Source organism: Podarcis tiliguerta (genome assembly GCF_965153285.1).
Source record: "Podarcis tiliguerta genome assembly, chromosome: 7".
Taxonomy (NCBI): domain Eukaryota; kingdom Metazoa; phylum Chordata; class Lepidosauria; order Squamata; family Lacertidae; genus Podarcis; species Podarcis tiliguerta.
In genome coordinates this window covers 37,697,740-37,722,086 of record NC_139540.1, presented here as the reverse complement: position 1 = coordinate 37,722,086, position 24,347 = coordinate 37,697,740, and the positions used below count along the sequence as shown (strand labels likewise).

The 24,347-nt window shown below is 40.7% G+C and overlaps 1 protein-coding gene across 4 annotated transcripts in view; it reads left to right on the top strand.

Annotated features, from left to right (window-relative positions):
- RP1 (RP1 axonemal microtubule associated) overlaps positions 1–24,347 on the top strand; it is a 177,878-nt gene that overhangs the window by 118,048 nt on the left and 35,483 nt on the right. For all 4 annotated transcript variants that reach the window (XM_083450883.1, XM_083450885.1, XM_083450884.1 and 1 more), the window contains 9 exons: positions 1,081–1,271; positions 4,160–4,370; positions 12,507–12,661; positions 14,349–14,427; positions 15,255–15,386; positions 15,935–16,116; positions 17,567–17,653; positions 20,977–21,109; positions 23,439–23,590. In XM_083450883.1, coding sequence (XP_083307009.1) covers positions 1,081–1,271; positions 4,160–4,370; positions 12,507–12,661; positions 14,349–14,427; positions 15,255–15,386; positions 15,935–16,116; positions 17,567–17,653; positions 20,977–21,109; positions 23,439–23,590 — 1,322 coding nt within the window. The remainder of the gene's footprint in view (positions 1–1,080; positions 1,272–4,159; positions 4,371–12,506; positions 12,662–14,348; positions 14,428–15,254; positions 15,387–15,934; positions 16,117–17,566; positions 17,654–20,976; positions 21,110–23,438; positions 23,591–24,347) is intronic.

The following is a 24,347-nucleotide window of genomic DNA, read 5'->3' as shown; positions in this document are numbered from 1 at the left end:
GATGACCAAATAAAAAATAAGCATTTGGATTTTTAAGGGAAAAGGTTACATGCAAAATCTGATCTCTTCCATGGGCAAGGTAATGGCTTTTGTTAAGAGGCTGCTTGCCTTGCCTCTTAGAACAGAATGGCATCAAAGGGGAGCCCAGTCTGGCTCCATGCTTTGCCTTCCCTGCCAAAAAGAATGCTTACATCCAACTACCAGTTGCCCTGGGACTACAGAGCCAAAGGGTGATGCTCTTGTCTCATTAACAAATTAAGTGGGTGACATTTCATCCCACAGCTACATGCCTGAGCCAAGAAAAGTATCACCTGTTGAATTCCTGCCTCGTGCAATTGTTAAAGTCACAGGAACCCTCCTGCAGGGAACAACAAAAATACAACAAAAAATAATAGATATTATTACTGCAGAGTTAATGGTACAGATATAGCAGACAGAAACCAAATATTCAACCCTGCTGCGCTAAGATCTTGAGCAGATTAGGCTTTATTATATGTTCACTTGTCACTATCGCACAGCATGTTCCTATTTATGGCCTGATTGCAAGAGTATTTTGTTGAAGCCATTTGTTATCTCCACCTGTCATTGTCTCTCACGCTAAAGAGTATTTATGGATGATATAGTGGAATTTGCAGAGCATTGGTGTTTTCTATGAGAACAATTAATTAGGACTCTGAAGGATGCTGTCTGTTTCTTAATAATTAACTTCAGAATGGACAGTGAAACCAAAATGGTATTCGTTTAAAAGGACTCTATATCTGTGATTTAAAATTATGAGGGAAAACATTATAGTATTAAATTATTAAAGAGTAAATCTATAGGTGCAACACTACTGTTGTCATGGTTGTAGCAAAGCAACATAGCACTGGGGTAAAATTTAGCCAATCTTAAGTACATTTAAGTAGGGTTGTTGAGCTTTTTGGAGGGGCAGAGTTGTTGAAGTTTTAAAAGTTAAATACATATATAAATTCTCCAGTTGAAATAAGTAGAACTTAAAGTGAGTTATCACACCTTTTGTTTACCACCCAAACTGGATCCAATTATATCCGATTACTGATTTTGTCATTACTCCCTTTTAAGGTAAAAAGCTGATCTCTTGCGCAAAAGATCCTCAAATCAACAAAAAGTCCTCCGGTTTGTGGATAATGGATATCATTGGGTCTTATATGAACACTGAAACTGAACCTGTAAACTTGACTTTCATTTTCTATGGAGACCAAGACTGCAAAAAGCTGTCACATCAGTTTTCAGGAACGACAACAGAAATCAAAGTAATCAAGTATTCCTTTTTTCTTTTTCTTTTTTTACAAGAAACAAAAATACAAAGGCTAAAGACATTGCTTAGAGTAGATGTTTTGGGGGCTATACCATGTGTACATGTGTGTGCCATTTTAAAGCTGTAAGATGACCCAAAGATCAGTGAACTCATTCTATGTATTACTACTACTACTACTACTGCTACTACTATTTATTACCCACTGTTTACCATTATGTCCCAGAGTGGGCTGCAGTAATTGAAACACAACATTTATATTAAAATACAATATTACACAGTATCAAAAGCATTTTAAAACAACTTAAAATTAAAAACAATATGGTGGGTCCTAAAAAATATACATTTCAAGTATCCAAAGCATTTGTCAAAAGCTGTATAGTGAAGGTGCCAGTTTCCCAACTTAGGGACTGCTACTGAGAAAGCCACCTCTTGGGCCATCACTCCCAACCTTCTGCAGGCAGTAGAACAACCAAGAGGGTACCCTTCTCAGATCTTAGCACCTGAGGTAGCCTCTAGGGAAGGAGACGGTCTTTCAGGTACTTGGGACCTGACTTGTTTAGGGCTTTAAACGCTAACATGAGCGCCTTGAATTGGGTCGGGAAACAAACTGACAACTGTCGAATCATGAAACAATTCCTTTTGGGGGCCCTTCTCATTCCACTGCCACTATGATCTCAGCAATTTTGCAGGGGCAGTAATGCACCACTGGAAGAAACAATGACACCTTTTAAGTGAAACTATACTTGCTTTTCACAACCTGAGACACATTTGCACACATGCCAAGCACTGGTGAATTGCCAATATGTGTCCTCAGCTTTTTCTTTAGTGAACTTCCCTCCAGGTTTGAAAGGGCCTTGGAAAGCCTTAGCTGGCAGCAAGTGGTAGCAGCAGCACTTCAAGCAGCTGGATCTAGTCACCTTACTAATTTCTCACAGCACCCCAGAATGATGCCCTGTTGGGAGCACTGTGGGGAATTTAAATGGTGGTTAGACCTAGCTGTCTGGTGCTGTCTGGCTAGGACAGTGATGGGCCCATTGAGATAACAGTTGCTCAGGTATGTTGGGGGCTGACATTGACCCTGCTGATCTCAGCTGCTTTACTTACCATTCACTCTGGAAAGATGTTTCTTCCACAAAAGACTGATAGGAATGAAAATAGTACTTGAATCCTTGCTAACATCACTGCAGCTAGATTGCCTCTCATAAAAACAGCACAGCAAAGTGCCTTGTTTACAGGGGTCTAAATGGTAGATTATAAATTAAAGGATCAATAGCTTTTAATTTTCCTGGTGTTAAGATAAAATGAAAACATTGTTTAGAATCCCACAAAAGTACATAAAGGCAAAGATAAAGCTTTTTCTCCCACACGTTATATGTATATACAGTGGGGTATTGCTGAAGCCAACTCTTGAGTTCCTTTTCTTGTGCACGTGTGATACCAGTATTTATTTGCAAATATGTGCTTGTTGAAATTATGCTGTATATTTTCCAGCAGAATGCAAAAACATCTTAGGAGGTGTAAAAAATGTGATGCACAAAGGGACCCTCAGTTTTCTATTGTTTATCTAATTCAGATGAAAATCTCATCCTCTGTTCACAACAGTCCATGTGAATAATATTGTTACAGATTTGGGGGGACCCACCTAAACCCTAGAAATTAAAAAATGGTAGGATTTTGATTATTTTGGAGTATTGTAGGGAAGATTGCAGACCATTGGAAAAATACAAACTAAGCTTCCTTTCAAAGCCAGGGCCTCCGTCGCCTGGGATAGATGCATTAACATGACAAAAAGTGTTGATGGCCTGACTGAAAAGGAATTATTGGGCCTGGACAGACAGCGGTTGCCAAGGTGATGGGGTGTGTGTTTGAGGTGACAGGAAAAGAGTGTTTTTAGCAAGTTTTGCTGGGAAGAAGGGAGAGAACGAAGACAGAGATCCATCTTGGGTAGGTTGGCTGAAGGCTGGCTGAAGAAATCCATTTGATTCCAGGGCTGCACTGCTGTGGGGGACAAGCATGTCTTGAAATGACCATGCTGTAAGATCTGCATTCCCTCTGTGCAGCCTGGCGGTATAAATAGGTGAATAAACCATATTTCTTAAAGCTACGACTCTGCCATGTCTCTGCCATGTCTCAATTCTCCAAATGAACTGACATCCTGTGAGTGCCTGGAACGCCCTGGAATCTTGCTACCACTCAGCAGAGAGTGAGGGTGTCTTTGTAACAATATTGTGCATAGAAAGATTAACCAGGACTTTTATAATTATTTTAAAGGTTGATAATTGTTTTAAAATCCTATTTGTACTATGATGTTGATGTGTTGCTCTTATAGAGCAAAGCAATTCATACACAGTGTTAGGCTGGGCTGGGAGGTGGAGGGTTGAACTAAGTGGAAATGTCTCTCCACTTAGCTCTGCTGGCTTTGCTAGCTTCCTTCCAGCCACTGCCAATGGTTCCAGCCACACCTAAGTCTCACAGCACTCCCCCTTCCACCTATGAAACACATGGGACTGTTGACATCAGGGCACCCAACCAACCGCTACCTGGAGGAAGCCCTGAAAGTGTGTTCTGGACACAGGGAAGGGCTGAGCTGGGATCCATTGGATCTTGTGCTGGCCTCACTGTCATTGGACAATGCCATGAGGCCCAATCTGGGCCTGATTGTCCTGCCCCCACTTTCCACACAGCCACCATGAGGAGCAGGACTGTGGGTGGATGTGGTGGTGGCCCCACTGCTCCTCAAAGCTCTGCCAGTAGAGGAAGGTTTTGCTGTGCCCTTAGTGGTTGAAACCATTAAGACATCAAACATAGCTGACAGGCAAATAATTATTTTATGCTGATCCAAAAGGCAAGTTTTGGTTATTGTTTGTTTTCCATTTCACATAGGCTGAACTGGCAAACATTGGCTCCCTTTACAAAATCCAAGTATCTGGTCCACATGCTCTGCTAAAGGAGTCTTGGCATTTAGCCATGCTGCATATGAAAGATACAGGCACCAACCAAGAGATGTGGTTAAATTTTGACTGTTGGTTCAAACCCAATGAAGAGACATGTGTTGAACTGCCAGCATTGTGTTCCGAGCAGGATCCCTTTCCTGGTAAGAGAAATCTGCTCTCTTTTTTTATTAAAAAGGCTGAAGACCTTGGATGCCCCCTGTGCAGCTGTTGTTGGTGCAACCTTCCAAGAGAATGATTTTGACCTTATTGTAAAGTGACGGTTGGAAGTGCTTTTTTCAGAGCATCTATTCTTTCATCTCCAAAAATAGTCTCCTATATGGAACTAGGAGAACAACCCTATGCCTGTTCACAAGGAAATAAATACCACTGTGTGTATGCATGGGGTTACAGCCAAAGCAAATGCTGCAATCCTTTCCACATGTTCTAGGACAAGATGGTCCAACCTCTCAGATGAAGTGGACTGCAGTAGTTCTTTGACAAAGATCCTGGGGCCACCGACTGAATTAAATTTCCATACTATAAATTAAAATGTTTGCAATGTAGTTGATATTATTTAACACAGTGGTACCTTAGGTTACAGATGCTTCAGGTTACATACGCTTCAGGTTACAGACTCCACTAACCCAGAAATAGTGCTTCAAGTTAAGAACTTTGCTTCAGGATGAGAACAGAAATTGTGGTCCAGCGGCGCGGCAGCAGTGGGAGGCCCCATTAGCTAAAGTGGTGCTTCAGGTTAAGAACAGTTTCAGGTTAAGAACAGACCTCTGGAATGAATTAAGTACTTAACCCGAGGTACCACTGTATTTACAATTGATATATTTAAATATATATATATATATATATAAAATGAAACACACAACTAATAGATTTAACATATGCAACACATATACACACATACAACTATGCTTCTTCCCCTTTCCCCCCTTCTCTCCTCTTTTGCTGCTCTGGCTTCCAGCACTGCTGCTGAGAAAATATGCAACACACCTGCTCTCATTCATGTGTGCACTCACTGTCTCCAGGTCCAGTTAGGGATCCCCTCAAAATGCCTGCCCCCACTACTCCAAATGAAACAATGCTGGCTTGGCTGGAGAAAACACATCTTGCTCTTTTCCTTTCCCCCCTCTCTCATCCCTCTTTCTCTCTCCGCATCCCACCCCCAAGGAGAATTCTCAGCTGCAGCTGGGACAGGTGACCTGCGGTGGTCGCAAACCAGGGCAAGGCTTTCATGTTGTCAATTCCTCCTCGTTGCAGCTTTGGTACTTAGCAAGGGCCTCCAAAAAAGACCTTGTGGGCTGTATGTGGGCTGCATGTTGGTCCACCCTGTTCTAAGATGTGATCTAGGATGTCTGATGCCATCTCTCTTGAATATTGGGACTTGTGAGCAAATGTGTTTAGAATGTGGCGGCAGTCCTTTTTCACAGAATTTTAGCATGATTTGAGAACGGCCCTTACACAAGCTGAAAGCACAAGGGGAAGGGAATATCTGCTGTTTGCCAATCTCCTCCCCTACATGCCTGTACCACTTAATTGCCCAAATTATTGAGAGACCTGGCTTCATATCTCAAAAGCAAACTTTCCAATATTTATTCCAATTTAAGTTTGTTTGTTTTTCAAATGATATGTTGATCTGCTTTTACATCAAGCACAGAACTATCTTTTACTCTAGAGTCTAGAATACCACCATTTAAATAATGGCATAATATCCTTGAAGTAATGGTCATACAAAGACACTTACTTTTTGCTCACCATGCTTCCCCCTGCTTCCTTTGTTTTCTCTGTATTATAATGAAGAGTTGCAGCATAGTGGTTAGAGTGTTGGACTAGGGCCTGAGAGACCACAGTTTAAATCCCTGCTCAGGCATGAAGCTTGCAGAGTGACCTTGGGCAAAGCCATAATCTCTCAGCCTTAATCCACCTCACAGGGTCGTTGTGACAATAAAATGGAGAGAGTGGGAAACCATGCACAGCACCTCAGAGGAAAAGTGGAGTATAAATGTGAGAAAATAAATATAGTAGAATAGAAACAAATAAACTGTTACAAAATGCTAGGTTTTCTTGAGTGTAGGTCTGTTTTAATGGGAGCATGGCATAATTTTTTCAACAATGATAGGGGGAAAGACATAAAGAAGACCCCCACCCCCAACCAAATTAGGAAAGGCACAGCTCAGTGGGGGAAAGATGTCATTTAAAATAACCATCTTTCTTTCCACACTAATTTCTGCTGATATTCTGTTTCATTGAAAATAAGCTAAGTACAGTTAACCAGAATATCTTTTCTTGGTGCCCATCATTATTAGCAATACGTCTCTCATGTGCCAGCGTCTCTCACATTTCGATGCAAAATTGGCCTTTAAAATCCTTACTTCAATCATGATACAATCCTTTCTATACATATACCTCAGACTTATTAAAGAATGACTTCATGAAATGTCACAATATCTAACTTCATCCCTTTTCATTATGTATTACTCGATATGAATAGCTGAGGCTTATAACAGGAGCTGTAGGAAAAGTTTTGAAATGAATCAAGCACTTTTTTTTATTACCCTCCCCCCCATCTGTACTTAATGTGTCATCTGTCATCAATCTTACTTATTATTCATTCTCGTGGTGTTTTCCATAATCAGTTTTACAGAGTGATCCTAAACATATTACTCAGAAGTAAATCCCATCAAGTTTTGTGAGACTGACTTCTACTAAGTCTGCAGTTCTTACATGCCAACCTTGAAATAAACCTCATTGAATTCAGTGGGACTTTCTGAGTAGACACATGCTTTTATTGTGCTATGCATGTGCTTAGATCTGAAATCGTAAACCACACTAGAACGTTTCTCCTGGCCTTTTTCTCTTGTGCCTATGCAAATTCCAGATTTCCTCCATTTTGAAATGCTTTACCATGAACACATATTTTTAAATAAAAAGAGAGAGGGGGATGGAGGTCTATGCTGGGGGGGTAAGGGAATGTAAACCCAGCAGTAACTTAGATTGAAATAAAGGCCTCATCTGCATTGTATATTTAAAGCAGCATCATGCCAATTTAAACAGTCAAGGCTTCCACCAAAGAATCCTGGAATCTGTAGTTTGTTAAGGGTGCTAAGCGTTGTTAGGGGACCCCTATTTCCCTAACAAAGCAGCAATCCTCAGAGTTCCCTGGGGGAAAGGGATTGACTGTTAAACCACTCTGGTAACTGCAGCTCTGTGAAGGAACTAGGGATCTCCTAACAATTCTCAGCACCCTAAACTAAAGTTCCAGGATTTTTTGGCGGAAGCCATGACTGTTTAAACTGACACGATGCTGCTTTAAATGTGCAGTGCAGATGGGGCCAAAGTTTCCATTTATTCCGTACTACACTGGGATACAAAAACCAAGCCTCCAGCTTTCCTGCTGTCAGTCAAAAATAAATGTGACAGGAGAAGTTGGGGTTGGAATTTAATCATAAATCCCTCAAAACTGAGCAAGACCTGGAGACAAATTTCAAGTCCTTTGCCACTATTTTTATGTTTTGCTTCCTCGCACCCAGTTGGAAATAAATAAGCTGATGAAGACAACCACTGAAATTTGGCACTGGATTTACAGTGTGGCTTTTAATATTTTGTGCATGTAAATCTTCTGAAATGTGTGCTCCAGCATGCGTGCATGGAATCAGAACTATTGAGCATCACATTATCTGCCTTCCCCCTGATAAATGACAGGTAGCAGACCTTTTGCTTTTATAACGGGAAATCATACATTTCTAGTTGCCAAGGGTGCAATCTAATGGGAACTTCATTATATGCAGCTCAAGTTGAAAAGAGCAGGAATCACACTAAAGAGCAGCTGTATAAAAAGATTTGGTATAACAATAGACAGACTTAGATAAGATCAGTTGCCAAAAGCAGCAGTAGGGCCTTCTCTGTGCCGGTGACAGAATGCTCACATGGTGCTATGTTGGATATAACTCACTGTTGTCACTCCCCAATTTAAATTATGCATTCTTTAACCAATTAGTTAATTGTTTAATCAAATGAGTTCTAGTTGGTTAAACAACTACAATTCACATGCCCAGTTTCATTAGTGCCTGATTCATCTGACTGTGTACATACCAGGGGGTATTGACGGGGTGGGAATGTCTTTAACCTAAGTCAAGGTGTTCACACCTTGGCTAGAGACAGATTAGGACCAGTTTAATGACTTGAATAGGGATGTGGGTGGCGCTGTGGGTTAAACCACAGAGCCTAGGACTTGCCGATCAGAAGGTTGGCAATTAGAATCCCCACAACGGGGTGAGCTCCCGTTGCTCAGTCCCAGCTCCTGCCAACCTAGCAGTTCGAAAGCACGTCAAAGTGCAAATAGATAAATAGGTACCACTCCGGCGGGAAGGTAAACGGCATTTCCGTGTGCTGCTCTGGTTCACCAGAAGCAGCTTAGTCATACTGGCCACATGACCCAGAAGCTGTACGTCGGCTCCCTCGGCCAATAAAGCACTGCAACCCCAGAGTCGGTCACGACTGGACCTAATGGTCAGGGGTCCCTTTACCTTTACCTAATGACTTGAATTGGTGTTAAGCTGGTTCAATAAATGATGCATCAAACAGTAATGTTGTTGTAGGTTTTTAAGGGGGTGTGGGTCAGTAAATGGGAGTATGAACACAGCCCAACACTATTTTTTCTTAATTCCAGCCTCCCAGTTATCCCAACCTGATTTGGGAATCTCAGGCTGTCATCCCACTGTTTCAGTTCCAATAGCTCTGTCCATAGGGGGTCAGAACTGTCCTAGTCTTCTTTTAATCCTACTGTTAGATACATACCCATCAAGTCCATAGATCTTTGGACTGAGCAACAACTGCTGCTACACACAACTGGCATTGAGAATCTCCACGTGCTTTCACTTTTAAGATGTGCATAAAGTAGTGGATGTTGGGTGCTGGTAGGGTAAGGTCAAAAAGTTGGAAAAGGCATATTATACCTTACAGATAAGAACACCATTTCCAGCTTGCTGTTCCCTAGTGGAGAATAGCCTTGTTATGCGAATCTAGAGTTGCTGTTAGGTGATATGCTGGCCCAGCCATTTTTAAAAACTGTGTCATAAAAATCCTACAGTCAGAGAGAGTGTAAGGCAAGGGGAGACTGTCCTTTGCTGGATGAGTGCTCACCTTTGCTGGATGAGTGCTTTTCAGCACCTATACATGAGCTCCTTGCCAGCTACATATATTTAAAGCAGTTCATATTAGGGAGCCACTTTAGCTATATTAGCTATAGTACAGCAGAAAGGTGAGGAGAAAGCAGCAGTTGCCACAGCTGCTTAATATAGTCCTTTAAAAAATGACATTTTGAGTGTTGCACTAAAATGTTTCAGTGGAAATGTGGCTCTTGCTGTGACTGCACCCAAAAGGTTTAAAAAAGCCATGATTGAAATGTGGTCTGTAAGTGTGGCTATCCATTTTCTTCCACTCTTAGAGGACAAGATTATCCTGCATTCTACAGAGAAGGGTTTTGAAAATTACAGTTCTCAGAATGGTATTTCTGTGTGTATGCTGTGTTAAACATTTAAACTTAATAGTCAGGGACTCCCAAAAATGTCCTTCTGCTTTCCTTCCGCATCCCAGGCCACAGGGGTGGCCTGCCCCTTTTCATCACCTGAGCCGAAATGAGATTTGCTGCCTCCTGTCCTTCTACATCTGCTGCCACCACACACCCACCCCTTCTGCCACTGGAATGACCCAGTGGCAGAACAATGTGCCAGAATGCCTCCATCTCACTGGTGATGGCAGAAGGAGTGGTTCAGGCAGAGCACTGCATCTTTTACTTCTGCCACCTGAGGCGGTTGCTGCACCCTGCCTCGTGGGCAGGCCGGCTCTGCAATGCCATCAGACTTCAGAATGGGAGGCCTGTTTAGAGCAGATTGACTAGGTAAAGCACAAATTCTCATTTGAGTCTTCCAGAGCAAAGTACAGACGTTTCCTGTCCTCCTGCCTTTGCTGTGAAAACAGATGGGCTGCAAGAATTAGTTCTGCCTCTTCTCTTTCCCAGGATTGTGAGACCATCACCATAGCCTAGCTTCACAAGAGGTCTTCTCCAAATAGTCAAATCCTGGTGCCAATTTAAAAAAAATAACTTACTTTTTTCTAACTCGTGAGGATCATGTTGAAGATTATTCTGTATTTGGCTGGCTTGTGCTGTTGAGCATTAGAGATTTTATGTTGATTAAGGATTATTATGTGGTATGGCTTTAGGTGTTTAAGCGTTTTTTTTATTGTTATGTCTCAACTGAGATCAACTGGTGGCTGGGGATAAAAGGATGTGTGTGTCTAGAGTCAAGGAAGAGATCAAGATGTCATATATGGGGGAAGGTTTTCTTCTCTGGGCCCCTTTCAGAGGAAGGGTGGGGTATACATTTAATAATAAAGAATTAAATGGGGGGGTAGAGTAGGTGAGGGTGGAATCTATACATATATAAGAAAAGCTATGAACATGCTTTTTTAAAAAAAAGTTTTGAAAAATAAATTGAATTTGAATAATAAATTGAATAAATTGAACTCCCTGTCACCACCTAGTATCACATTTATATATTACAATTTACAACAAACTTATTTGCAGCTGTATAGCTGAGTCTGAGGTGTCATTAGGCATGGGCATAGCCAGGATATTTTCGGCGGTGAGTTGGCCTTTTGTTGGGGGGGGGGGGGAAGAGAACCTCAGTTTGCTATGTATTTTTATTGATATTTTTTTGATGTGGAAGGACAGCTGTCCCTCCCTGCCCCTGGCTCCGCCCATGTCCTAAGGGCTTGGTAACTTGGAATGCTCTACTGTAACAGCAGCCCCAGAGGTCTTGGGAGGGTCCGACTCCTCTTCCTCAGAGCCAGTCAACTGATTCAATCTTTAGTGTTTCCCTGCTGATTTGGAAAGAGCGATTAGAAGCAATGCCACAGAAGCTCTGCAGGAATGGTTCCAGGATCTGTGAGCAGTTTACACTGCAGCTCAGATCAGCTTGATCACGTTTGTTCAAGTTTTTTGTGTGAAGAATCTCTGAAAACAGACAGAGGGTGAGTGGGCAGCACCCATATATTTCGGGAGGACAGAGTAAGGGCGGAACTTACTACTTCCCTAGCAACTATCTCCTTTCGTTAGAACAGGTTGTTCTTGGTTTCAGAGATGCTTCATACGAGCAAGTTAATCATATATTTTATGCAAATTTAATTAGGTTATTCCCCCCCCCAGAGCAGCTAATTAGCAAACTCACTTTAGGGTACTCAGGCGTCCGTGTGTAGATATGTCAGTGACGTTTTGTAAAGAGAAGAAAACTGTTTAGGGAAGAATGCAGAGCATGAGGACTCTTCAAGTCAGACAAGCACACAGCACATGAATATTGTTGCATGCACCACAATCCCCAGGCGGTGAGAGACACCAGAGATGTTTTCCCAGGGTTTGGTTTCTGTTTAATGAAGCTAAATGGAGACTGTGGTGTCATTAGGATATATGGTTTTATTTGCACATATTTGCAAATAGGAGCATAGGAATCTGAGCATAGGAAGGAGGGGCTTACAGCATTAACCTCCCACATATCTTGTCTCCCCCGCTAGGATCCTAGGGAGATCCCCAAGCCATAGATTTGGTGCAGCTAAGAAGGTCTGGATCTGGTCAGTGTCTAGATGTGAAACTATCTAGAAACTTCATATATGCAGCTTTGAGCTCCATGGTGGTAGAAAGTGTTGGGATATAAAATAAATAAACACATGTTGGTCCCTGTGACCAATTACATATATGAGCAGATCTCTCTCAGAATAAGTTTCATGAATTTACGTTGGCATGTATTTCTGATCTTGCAAAATGCAGTTGAATAATGCTCCCACACGTGTAATGGGGTTCATAACATTTCCCCTGTTACTTTCTGTGCCTGGTCTGCTATATGTTGGAAGGTTTAGGACTGACACAGCCTTTTTATTCTAGCATTTGATTTTGTGGTAACCAGAATGAATGGGCTCTGATTATATAAACTGGGTACTGATTAGAAAAAAAAAACAGCAATACAGTCAATGAAATAATGTCAACAAAACAGGTTTTTCATCCAGATATTGGAACAACTGCATATTTACAGTATAAGAGAGAAAACTTTAAAATGAGATTTGTCCCTTCCTTTAGTTAATAATGTATGTCTAGTGGCTTGTCCATAAAACTTTGCAACAGCTGAGCAGCCTGGTAAGTAATCAAGTAATCCTACTTTATAGCCAGTGACAAACAGTTTCAAAGATTTCTTTCATTAGAGTGAGATATATATATATATATTTATTTACTTCAGTTGTGGAATATTCCATCCATGTACACACCGGAGACAAAAAGAAAGCTGATGCCACTGGAGAGGCTTATATTTGTATTCAAGGAGGCAGGGGAGACTCTGGGAAACGATGGCTTAATCCTTCAAAAAGTGGTCCAGTCACTTTCAGCAGAGGAGAGGTAAAATTAATTCATAGCAAATGTGCACACATAAACATCTCTCCCATTGTACACAGAGTATTTCCCCTCGAAAAGAATCTGAATATTCATATGGGACCCCTCTATTGTCAATGAACATTATTATCCAGCCAAAGTTAAGCAGTTAAGTGGTTATAGGTCCCACTGATTTTAGTGGAACAGAGCTAAATTACTTGTTTGACAATTCTCCCATCAAAACCAATGGGACTTAAAAAACTTAACTTGTATCCATTGTGATTTCTGCTCTTCAGTCAGTTGGTAGGTAAACATTTAAAACATACGTGTTTTATGTAGAAACAGCTCAATGAGTGGGGCGGAGACTCTTCCCAAAAGGTGGGTTGCTATTGCTTATGGGGAGGGGCAAGATGGCAGGGAGGTTGTCATGGAGCAAACACACCTGTAGGAACACTTGATTGGCTCTTCCAGTGTGTTTGTGCTGCACCAACATCTCCAATCTCCCTCTCCCTCCTGGTAAGCAGTAGCACTCTGCCCTACTTAGCAAGCTGCTTCTGGTCTCACAAGCTTCTTGAACCAATTCTGTGCTGGATCAGTGACATGTGCAGGTAAATCCCATATTTTGTCTAGAGTTTGTGCTGCTTAACCCCAGATTGAGATCATGTGTATTTTGTAAATCACAGTGCATATCTATTAGGTTACAGTCCTTACCAATCCTGTGAGGTAGGTTGGGCTGAGGGTGAATGACTGGCCCGAGGTCACCCAGTGAGTTTCATAGTTGAGTGGGGATTTGAACTCCACTCTGGGAGTAAGACTCATTGAACTTAATAGGGCTTATTTCCAAGCAGATATGCATACAATCTGCCGTAGTCATTCCAGCTCTATCGGTCAAATATGTTCTGCCATGTAGTCATCATTTCAACATGTGCTTGCTGCATGCCTGGAGAATAAATCAGGGAGAAAACTGGTCAGAAGCGACTGAATGCATAGGTCCAATTTAAAATGTCAGGATTCACAGACAGAAGATATTTCTAATATAAGAAGGTTGTATGAGATGGAAGATGTACTGAGGGGAGGGGGACTAATTCTGGAATAAATAAATGCCAAGGAAATAATATTAGTATTCATGGGGGGAAATGAGCAACATAGAATGTTTAACTACTGCTACCAAGAAACATCTTATTTAATAGAGGTGTTTTCATATATGGAGAAGATTTGTCTGTAGAAAATAGAGAAATATGACTGATATATTTGCTATCCTAGCTTAGGCCAATCTAGCCTAGTACCCAAGCTCTATCTGAAGCTAATTTGAGACACTTCAGAAGAAAGGCAAGGTCACTTTGAGCAATAACTATAATTCATCTGATTTTATTTGTTTCATTCTAGAAGCTCTGTTACAAATGAGCAGTTTACTGGAACTTTAAACCACTCCAGGAAATACTGCACTTCTTAATAATGTGATACACTAATATTTCCAATAAAGTCTTACTAGTCACTGACACTTAGAACATCACTCTCATTAATGATCTTTTTTTACGATGAACTTACAGAAAATGTTATTTCTTTTCTTAAACTGAAATGTTTGTCTATGTAGTGAAAAAATCCAAAGAAAGATTTTTGCAGTGCTTAAATTTTAGTTACAGTTCTTGCATGTTAATAGCAGTTGCATCTCGCTTCATCTAAACCAATACTATTAACTCCCCTCAAATTACAGGTGGATGTTTTCACAATCAAAGCAGTGCACCTTGGGAAGCTGAGCCATGTCCTTGTAGGCTTTAAAAGTTTCAACAAAGGTACAAAATGAAAACATGTATATATATTGAGTATACTGTATCAAATACCAGAAAGGTGACTATGCTAGTCTATAGCTGCAAAAAATATTTTCATGTTTTCCCAGCAGCACCAGATACACTCACTCACTGAGACTGCAGTGCTATACATACCTGGCTTGGAGTAAACTCCATTGCACTCAATAGGATTAACTTTTGAGTATACATTTATAGGGTTGAATTGTCACTTACTTGTGGAACAGAAGACTGGCTATCTCACCAATTTGACTTGCCAGTATGTGAGACAACCTTTTGATACTGCATGTAATGAGTGTGGATAACTAGAGGCAAAATCCTTTGCTGAATTAAGCACTGTCTGTACAACAAATTATACATGAAGATCTTCTAGTCGTTCTTCTGCATCTAGCAATCAAGGCTGTTTATGTGAATTCTGTTGCTAGGGTGTGTGTGTGTGTGTGTGTGTGTGTGTGTGAGAGAGAGAGAGAGAGAGAGAGAGAGAGAGAGAGAGTATATATGGATGTATATATCTACACATACACACACACAGTACATATGCATCCGGCACGCCAACATGATCAATGAGCTTGATACTCACCCCAGAAATTGACTGGATCCTTCAAGCATTCCGGTTGAATCCTTGAATTCCCCAAGGCTTATTTTTGTTTAGCATTCAATGGAAATGCATATAATCATCCTTATTACTATTAACTAATTCCTTTCTGTAGAGTTTTGCATGTGCAAGTTGCTTTACAATTCTTAATCATTTAGACCATGCACAAAAGCAGTCACTGGACAGAAATGGAAACATATTTCTTTCTCTCTTTTTCTAGATGATTGGTTCCTAGAGAAGATTGTAATAAAAGAAGGAAGCTACCCTTTTACCACATATACCTTTGTTCATAATAACTGGATCAGTAAACATTCAAAAAAAGATTTTACGGAGCTTTCAATTCCACTGCAAGGTAACTTATCTTTTTTGTTTTATGGTATTTGCCAAAGTCCATGGTGAAGAACCAGCACCCAAATCCCAACACAAGTTTCTTCATAAGGAAGTCCCACAGAAATTCCCAAGCATGAGTACGAAGAACTAAAGCCTTAACTGCTTAGGAATCACTTGCATAACAGCCTTTAAGCCATTCCCAAGATAGGTTTCCCAACTTGAACTCAGATTTATTGGAAGTTAATGCAGTTTAAGCTCCCCAATTTCCTACATTCAGAATAATCTAAAGGCTTCATTTTCAAAGCACATAAGATACAGCACAGATAGTACCCTTGCACAAGATCCAACCCCAATATTGCAATCATGGGAACCAATTCAGACCACAAATCATGTGTTCTCCTGTGATGTTATTCCAGTATTGCCTGCTACATGGCAGCCCAAGAGATTAAGATGAGGCTGAAAATACAAAATACTGAATATAGCTGAGTACTGTAATACATTTTGGAACTGACATTAATATTTAACTCAAATAGACATCATGCTGTTTGTCTGGGTATTTTTTCCATTCAGAAATGACTGTAACATCTGGCCCAGTGAAAATGTTTGATGTTAGAAGTCAAGGGCAATGGAAGATGTGGATGGATTGTGCCCATGTTCCAGAAAAGATTCCTGTTGTAAAAGTGCTTGTGTATGGAACCAATGGGGTATCTCTTCCACAGAATGTCCAGAGTATGAAAAATGATCCATTTCTGGTGGGTTTCTAATTTCTTTTTGTAGCATACACCGTATGTTCTACTGTACAGTTCTACTGCATTGCTGCCACAGGCACATGATGTCCAGTGCAGGGAGGTCTGAAAGAATGGACACAGGAGACTGGTATTGGGTTCAATTAGATCACAACTTTGTTACAGGAAATAGTAGGTTTGCTAAGGCATTGGGCATGTATCCATCATCTGGCAGCCCACCTACTACCTGATAGATACCCAGTGGGATTGACTTTGTGCTGGGGAGTTGCTCCTAACAGAGATTGGGTGCCATGACCCTGCACAGACCACCATTGGGAGAGGTGTACTGGGTGGGTGGAAAAATCCCACAATGATCAGCCAAGAGGGCAGCCTGCACCTGGCCACCCCTTAAATAGAGGCATGCGTACCAAAAAATAAAAATAAAAAAGGAGACTTTCAAATGGCCACCAAACAGCATCCAAGCAATGAATGCAACCCTTATCAGCTCCTTATAAAATTTAACTTCTTTTAACTGATACAAATATGCCTCCACCTAAGAAATGTAGATTTCAGTTCTGTGGTTATATATGGATGAATGCCGGCATTGAAATGTAGAATTTTTGTTTGTTACCATGTTCTGTATTTGGGTGTTTTTCTATTGTAGACCGCCCTGCGATCTTTCAATGAAAGGTGGTATAGAAATTAAATAAATAAAGAATAATAATACTGTATTTACTCACGTTTAATGTGCCATCGCATCTGAATCAATTTTCATAACCTTGAAACTAAAAATAGTATTTGCTGGCAAATGTAAATGTGCCATCAAATCTAATGTGCACATTAATTTTGCAACATAATTTGGCCAAAATCGGTTAATAATAATAATAATAGTATCCATTCCCAAAGTTCTTACATTTGCAGTCTCGTAACTTTTGATGCTAATTTCTGAAGGAAACCCTTTAAAAACTCTTATTTATTTAACTCATATTATTTAACTTACATATGGAAACCACAATTGTGGTGGTGGTTGTTTTGCTAGTATTTAAGGATAAAGTGAACAGCATTTAAAGAAAAAGTGTGAGATTGTTACAAACTGAGGTTGAGAAAAGAAATACACATTTGACGAATGGAATTTTACCAAGATGTTGGATGTTGTGTGTTGAGTATTCTCCTCAACCTTTGCTTTTAACAGTTTGAATTAACTGGGTTTTATTGTTCTACCAACAATATGCAAATAAAATATATGCAGTGGCTCAACACATTAAAAACTAGTTTTAGCAACTTCATTTACAATGGAGTCCTATGAATCTTACACAGAAGTATCACTAAATTCAATGGGACTTATTGCCAGATAAGTGTGTATGGTATTGCACCCTCAAGATTCAAACTGAGCTAAGGTGAAAGAGAAAATAATAAAAATCATCAGAATGAATGTGTGACATGTATAGTTCAGCCAACATTTTGTTTTCTTGAACAGTTAAGCGTTGGTGATATAGGCAGCATAACAAAGATATCCTTTGTGTTATCCAACACCAGTTTGAGCAAAGGAGTTAAACTTCACAAGGTATGTTACAATTGCCTCACATGACCTTATGTTACTCTCTGTACTATAGCACAATACTTGGTGCTTCAGTGGTATTGGATTTTAAAATACAAGTTTTCTATTTATGTAATACTGTAGGAGTTTGAAAACTGACTTGCGATTTGTTGTTGATGTTTTATTTAGACTTACATAACTTGCCTATCCCCAGAGGCTAAGGCCAGGTAACAAACTTGCTTAAAACAGTTTAACATACACTGCTCAAATCATTTTTATGTACAAGCTCTTACAAAAATTTCTAGAAAGCTGTAAGAAGCCATTGCAGATGCTGGGAAACTCATGTAATTTTTAGCAGCTCATTCTCATCAGAATGGCCCTATGACGATCTATTCGTGGAACTGAATCTTAAGGTTACCAAGGCATGATTGATAGTTACAAAGGCATGACTGATCTGAATATGAAAGAAAAAAGCATGCACTCCTGTGTGTACCAATAGATCATGTGCATTTAAGTTGCAGCAGTGGATCACAAACCCACACCAAGGTTATAAGCCTGAATGATTAGGGAATCCCTGTGCTGCCACCCTCTCTCCCATTATGCAACCTGTCAGCCATCCTTATTTCAGTCTTCCCTGGTTCCAGCTTCACTTGACTGGCTTGCATCCAATTGCCTCTGTGGCTCGGCGCAACGTTAAGTGTCAACTCTGCAAATTCTGGATGGGATGAAAGGAGAGAGATAACTAAAAGCCTAACATGGGAACTGAGCCAACCTCCCTTTCTCATTATGATCATATTCAGTAGCCTAATATACATGGAACGGGAGAAGGTACAAGACAGAGTCCTGGGTCACTTCCAGACAACCTGTTTAATGAAGCCCGATTTGCTCACAGGAAGACTGGATAAAACTGTCCATCCTGATTTGTTTGTGGGGATATTAGACAACTTTTCGTCAAGCATTAACTCCCACTTTGCAGTGCATTTTTGTGTCATTGCAAGAAGAAGAAATTTGGGGGAAGTGGGTTTGTTTTGCCAGAGCTCCAAGTCAGCTTTAATTACACAGCCTGATTTTTCTGGAGTGCTATTGAATCCCACCCCAAAGTAGTGAGAGTATGGAAGCACCCCTGTATCACCCCTGAAGATGTGGTCTGTGGGTGCTGACAGCTAATCAGCCATTACTACCCTTTGAATTTCTCTGCTAATCATGAATTGGATAACTCAAGAAAGCCCCGTGGTTCTGCAGCACCTCATGCACCGTGGCACAGAGAAAGGAGAAAAAGGAAACAACCAAGTCAGCACAAAAGAATGATGGAAAGGCACATAAAATGTAGTGTGTGTGAGGAACCATAGTAAAAGAAGTTTCTGAACACCAGTTCAAGTACAGTAGTTTGTCAGCCAGGTAAATTAAAAGCACAAACAAGGCCACACATCTTAGTGGTCTCAGTGCAAAGACATTTCATCCCCTAAATATTGTCTTTTATCACACTTAGGAAGGGAAGGGATAGTGTGGAGATCCATCTGTGTTGCTGTTACATCTGCTGTTTTTGTGTTCAGGAGCTGCATTTTTTCTACAGTGATTATTCTCTTTTTATAGCGCAGTCATATATATATCATATGATATCATAGCAGATATCATATCAGTATTTAAAAGTTCTTACTGCAACATTAGTAAAATCCATTCCAGAAGAAAAACATTAAGAGGGATTAGATTTTTTCTTTTTGTACTCAGGAAATCAAAATCATTCTTCAGGGAAGTAATTAATTGTTTTATCAAAAGTGAATCTGGTAATTTCAGTTTACAACTGAAACATGTACATTTGAGCTCATTTGAGCAAGGAAACATGTACATTTGAGCTCATTTGAGCAAGGAAACATGTACATTTGAGCTCATTTCGTGAAAAGGCAGAATAAATGCTATAAAGAAACAATGTGTAGCCTGGCTCTTGGTGCACTATTTGTGATACGGAATCACAATTTAAATGACAGCAAGGAATCCCTCTTCCTAGATAACCCTCTGGGAGACTGAGGCACTATTTCATTATGATCAATCAATCAAATGTTTATTACGGTTGATCAACTATTAAGCAAAGTACAAATAGAAAGAAGCACAAAATCACCGCCTCAGTGCAACCAATGCTGAATTATTAAAAATGACAAGCTAGGACAGGCACCCCCAAACTCGGCCCTCCAGATGTTTTGGGACTACAACTACCATCATCCCTAGCTAACAGGACCAGTGGTCAGGGATGATGGGAATTGTAGTTCCAAATCATCTGGAGGGCTGAGTTTGGGGATGCCTGAGGTAGGAGCTAACAATACTAGCAAATTAAGAGATATCACAGCTTTAAGATATAGATACATTAGTAGATTTATTAGACTCCTCAAGAAAGATACTCAAAAGTGTCTAGAAGTATCAGCCAGAAAACTGCCTCATAAGGGAATTGTTGTTGGCAGCTGCCTGTCTTGAGAGACAACGGTGTGCACCTCCAGGGGTGAAGTCAAACTGCAAGCCTGGAAAGTGTGTATGGAGGTCCTGGGCTGCCCCAATGACAAGACCCCCTCTTGGCCTTGCTGATATGGTCCAAAGTAAAGCAGAGTAATACATTTGGCACCAGCTTGGCTGCAGGAGTTGCCAGGAGGAGGCATACAAGGAGCAAAGTTTTCCTTCTGCTAGATGGGCTACCTTCCCAGGTTGATGAGCCCCATCTGCCCCTCACTTCCTTCTACAGCACATGCAGACCATTCGACCCACTGCTGGATTGCATATATCTGTTAGAAGCAGACCAAGTCAGGCACAGTGACCTGGTGGTATAAATGGCCCATTAGTGATGCATGTGACTCCTGCGTATCCATATCTTTTATTGTATAACCACTCCTAGATCCAAAGATAGCAGATAAAAAACCCACCCCTCATTGATTCATTTTTTTCATGTAGACACAAAAGAATCTAGCAACATCTGCTACAACAGAGACACTGGCAGGGCAATGGAGCCAGCATTGAATAGAGAGCATCCATGACAATCTACTTAATGAGAGAAGTCCAATTTTCAAGTTCATGGCAGTACTAGCAATACAGTACTAGCTGTAATAACTACAGCTCTAAGGAAGAAGGATTGAATTCCTTCCAAGGAAAATCTAAGCCCAGGAAATGAGATTGAGGCTCCATACAAAATCTGGTTCTCAGCTTTTGCAATGAAAGCCTGTGGAGCTGCTTGAACAAATTTGCCTCCTTTTGTGAATAAAAATCAAAATCGTGCACTTACTGTATAGGAGTCATGAAACTGAATCCTGAGGCATTTGTAGGAATTGGCTTGTTCTAATCTGTGGTCCTCCATGTCCTCTTGGCTGCAGCTCCGGATGAAAGACTTGGACACTAAAGAAGAACTGGGCTTTCACCCTTTAAACCAATGGCTTTTTGAAGAAGATGGATCTGAGACTGTGACAGAGCTAGCAGCAGTCAGACCAGATAAAGCACCACTTAAGGGTATGTTTCCCAATCACAGAACAAGCAAAACTAAATGCTCTCTTCCAGAAATTACCTCTGTGAAAAACATGGTAGGAAGGGCTATACATTATTCTAGAGCAGGTGAACAACCTTCCTGCTCCTAAGGGCCTCATGTGGTGGGTGGACATTTGGCTGTGTGCCAGAAGGGATGGCCAGTCATGGGCAATGCCATTAACACACTTGTTCAACACACACATAGACATTCAACACTTTCTTTCTTTCTTTCTTTCTTTCTTTCTTTCTTTCTCTCTCTCTCTCTCTCTCTCTCTCTCTCTCTCTCTCTCTTTCTCTCTCTCTCTCTCCCTCACCCATACACCCACACCCCTTTCCCATTCGATTTCCCAGCAATCCAGTTCAGCAGTTCAAAGCTTCAATTAGTGTGCTAATATGCAACTATCTTGTCTGTGTTGGGAGTGCGAGACGGAATGCGGAGGGGGGGGGGTCGATTAAAACCTCCATCAGCACTCCCAATGCAGATAACGTTCTGCCTGCACTGCTAAGAACTGAATAAGGACTTGGAATGTATGGAGAATACCATGCTGGCTTCTCCCAGTTGAGGATCTGGCTGTGAACCACCCTGAGATCTGTGGATGAAGGGCAGTATACAAATTTAATAAAATATTTAAATCCAGGCAATCTGGTTTAATTGGGTTTAAAAACTTGGAGAAAGGCATGTTTAAGTTACATTAAATTAAGTAGGACTTTTATTTAAGTAATTATGTTCTGTCTATCTCACTTTAAGCACCTCTAACTCTTGCAGGATTGCATCTGAAATGAAGGGTTCTGTTGGGTCTCACTAAAAATGATTTCCTTCACATCCCAACTCAAACTCTGATAAATTAGCAAATTTAGTTGCACAGTGCTATGCAGAGTTCATGCAGCTACTGCTCTAAAAATTGTTCTGTCATGCTGCCTAAAGACGTATGCATTACTATACAGACGTATACAAAACTATGTGTTGTCATCCAGGCATCATACTGGATGATGATTTCTGTCTGTAGTGAATAATATTAATGCAGATCGATGTGAAGAGTTGAGCTACTTCCTCATAGCACTTTAATTGGTAGTGGCAGCAATTATCTAACTGGCAGGCTCAAAGGGAAAGCAGCTGATCTGGAACAAACAGCAGGGCTTTAGGCCTGTTAACTTTACTCTTTTTTTCTACAAAAACATCAGCAGCAATGAATAGATGCTAACTGGAGTTAAGTCCTGCAATTAATATGAAAAAAGGGGATTTGTTTCTCTTGGCTTCTGCAAGAAATGAATCAAGCTTCATTAATTGCACTTTTAAGTCATATTGACATTGTTCGGTGACAAAAGTTCTAGTCAGGAATGACAGTATAGATCTGATGTTCATATTTGAATAATAAGCAGAATGCTATAAACTTGTAACACTGGGCTTAAAAGTGGAACTACTTTTTAGTAGCCATGTATTATGGGTTTTGGAAGTGTGCACATGTGTGGTGTATTGCAAGAAATTATACTGAGAGCAGGGATGTTATTGGGGAGATACAGTAAATCAGGAATTAAGGAAGATAAGTACGAAAATGAAATAGAAGCAAATGCCATAAATACTCTTTTGTACACCTGTTTGTTTTCATTAAATATGCACTTCCATACAAATTTACTTGAGGGTAAGTCCCATGGAGCTTAGTGGGACTTACTTCTGAGTCGACCTGTAGAGGGCTGCCCTAAAGCATAATTGCTTGTCTATTAAAAATAGATGAAGTAGCTGATTGTAAGGTCGGCGGTTGGAATCTGCACGATGGGGTGAGCTCCCATTGCTATGTCTCAGCTCCTGCCAACCTAGCAGTTTGGAAGCATACCAGTGTGAGTAGATAAATAGGTACCGCTGTGGCTGGAAAGTAAACGGTGTTTCTGTGCACTCTGGTTTCTGTCATGGTGTTCTGTTGTGCCAGAAGCCGTTGTGTTCATGACCATGGAAGTTTGACCCCCAAAAGCCACTCCCCCAAAAACCCAGAAAAAACTGCTCTCTGGTTTGTCTGATTGCTCCCCTTTACTCCTTCCCTCCATTTCTCAGCCAACCATCAAAAAGCAAACAATGAAGTAAAACTCTCTGTTCTTATATATAAATTGGTGGTGTGTATAGCAAGGTTTGGGTACTAATTTATTGTTTTTGGATAAGTGATTTTTCTCATAACTTATGTTCATAAAGCAGGTCCTGTGTGGTTTGTTCATGAAAGAGGAAGGATATAGGACTATTGGTTTTATTTCTTACACATGTATTAATTTTATGCTTCTCATAGGTTTATTTGTCACATTTTCTATCATTTATCTTTTTCCACAGTGGTTACTTACTCAATCAGTGTCCACACAGGAACGTTACCTGCATCAGAAACAGAAGCAGATGTCTTCATTACAATATTCGGGGAGAACGGGGACTCTTACAAAAGAAGACTTAGGTGTTCAGAGTCCTGTGCATACTTTGCAAAGGGTCAGGTAGGCTTAGAATTTGTCTAGCTGTTATTTTGAGGGGCTTTGTAAACTTCAATCAGAGTGTTCACAACACAGCTATCTCAAGCTCTGCTTTCACTGGCATTGCTATCTGCAATCATGAAAAATGCAGAAAAGACACTTAAGAGGTGTTCCCTCTCTATATTGCTTGCGAAAGTCAAAGAAAAAGGAGCTGCCACATCCAAAACACACATGCAAAATTAGCAGTGCTGATGCTGTCAGAAATAGCCACCTTCTATCATTCAATAACCAAAGGGCTGGAATAAAAAAATAAAACAGAGGTGGATAAAGTAGCTCTGGGAATGTTTGTACAAGTTTATGGGGGTTTGGAGGAGTCATGAAGTTGCAAAGCTGAGGGGGCTGGGTCCAGACCTAGACATGGCTAGATGGAGCCATTGGGGCTCTTTCAGTGAGTCTATTCTAAACATGACCAGGTCCAGATCCAGACCCGAGTTATTTCCCCATTCAGATCTGCATCTCCTTTGCTTTCCATGAAGACGGATCTGGCTTCTTCAGCTGCTATTCCACAGGGTAGCTGCATGCCAACTGGAAAATCTCTTGCAACTCCAGGAATTCCCATATCATAGCTCCCAAGGACTCTGAGGATATTAAGATAACATTATATATTTAAAGGATTCTAAATACAATTTGCAGATGACTGTGATGTGCATCAATACCCTGCTGAAACAACTGTGTTTAATGACAGAGAAAGGAGAGCCTCTCAAGCTTTACAGCTGCAGCC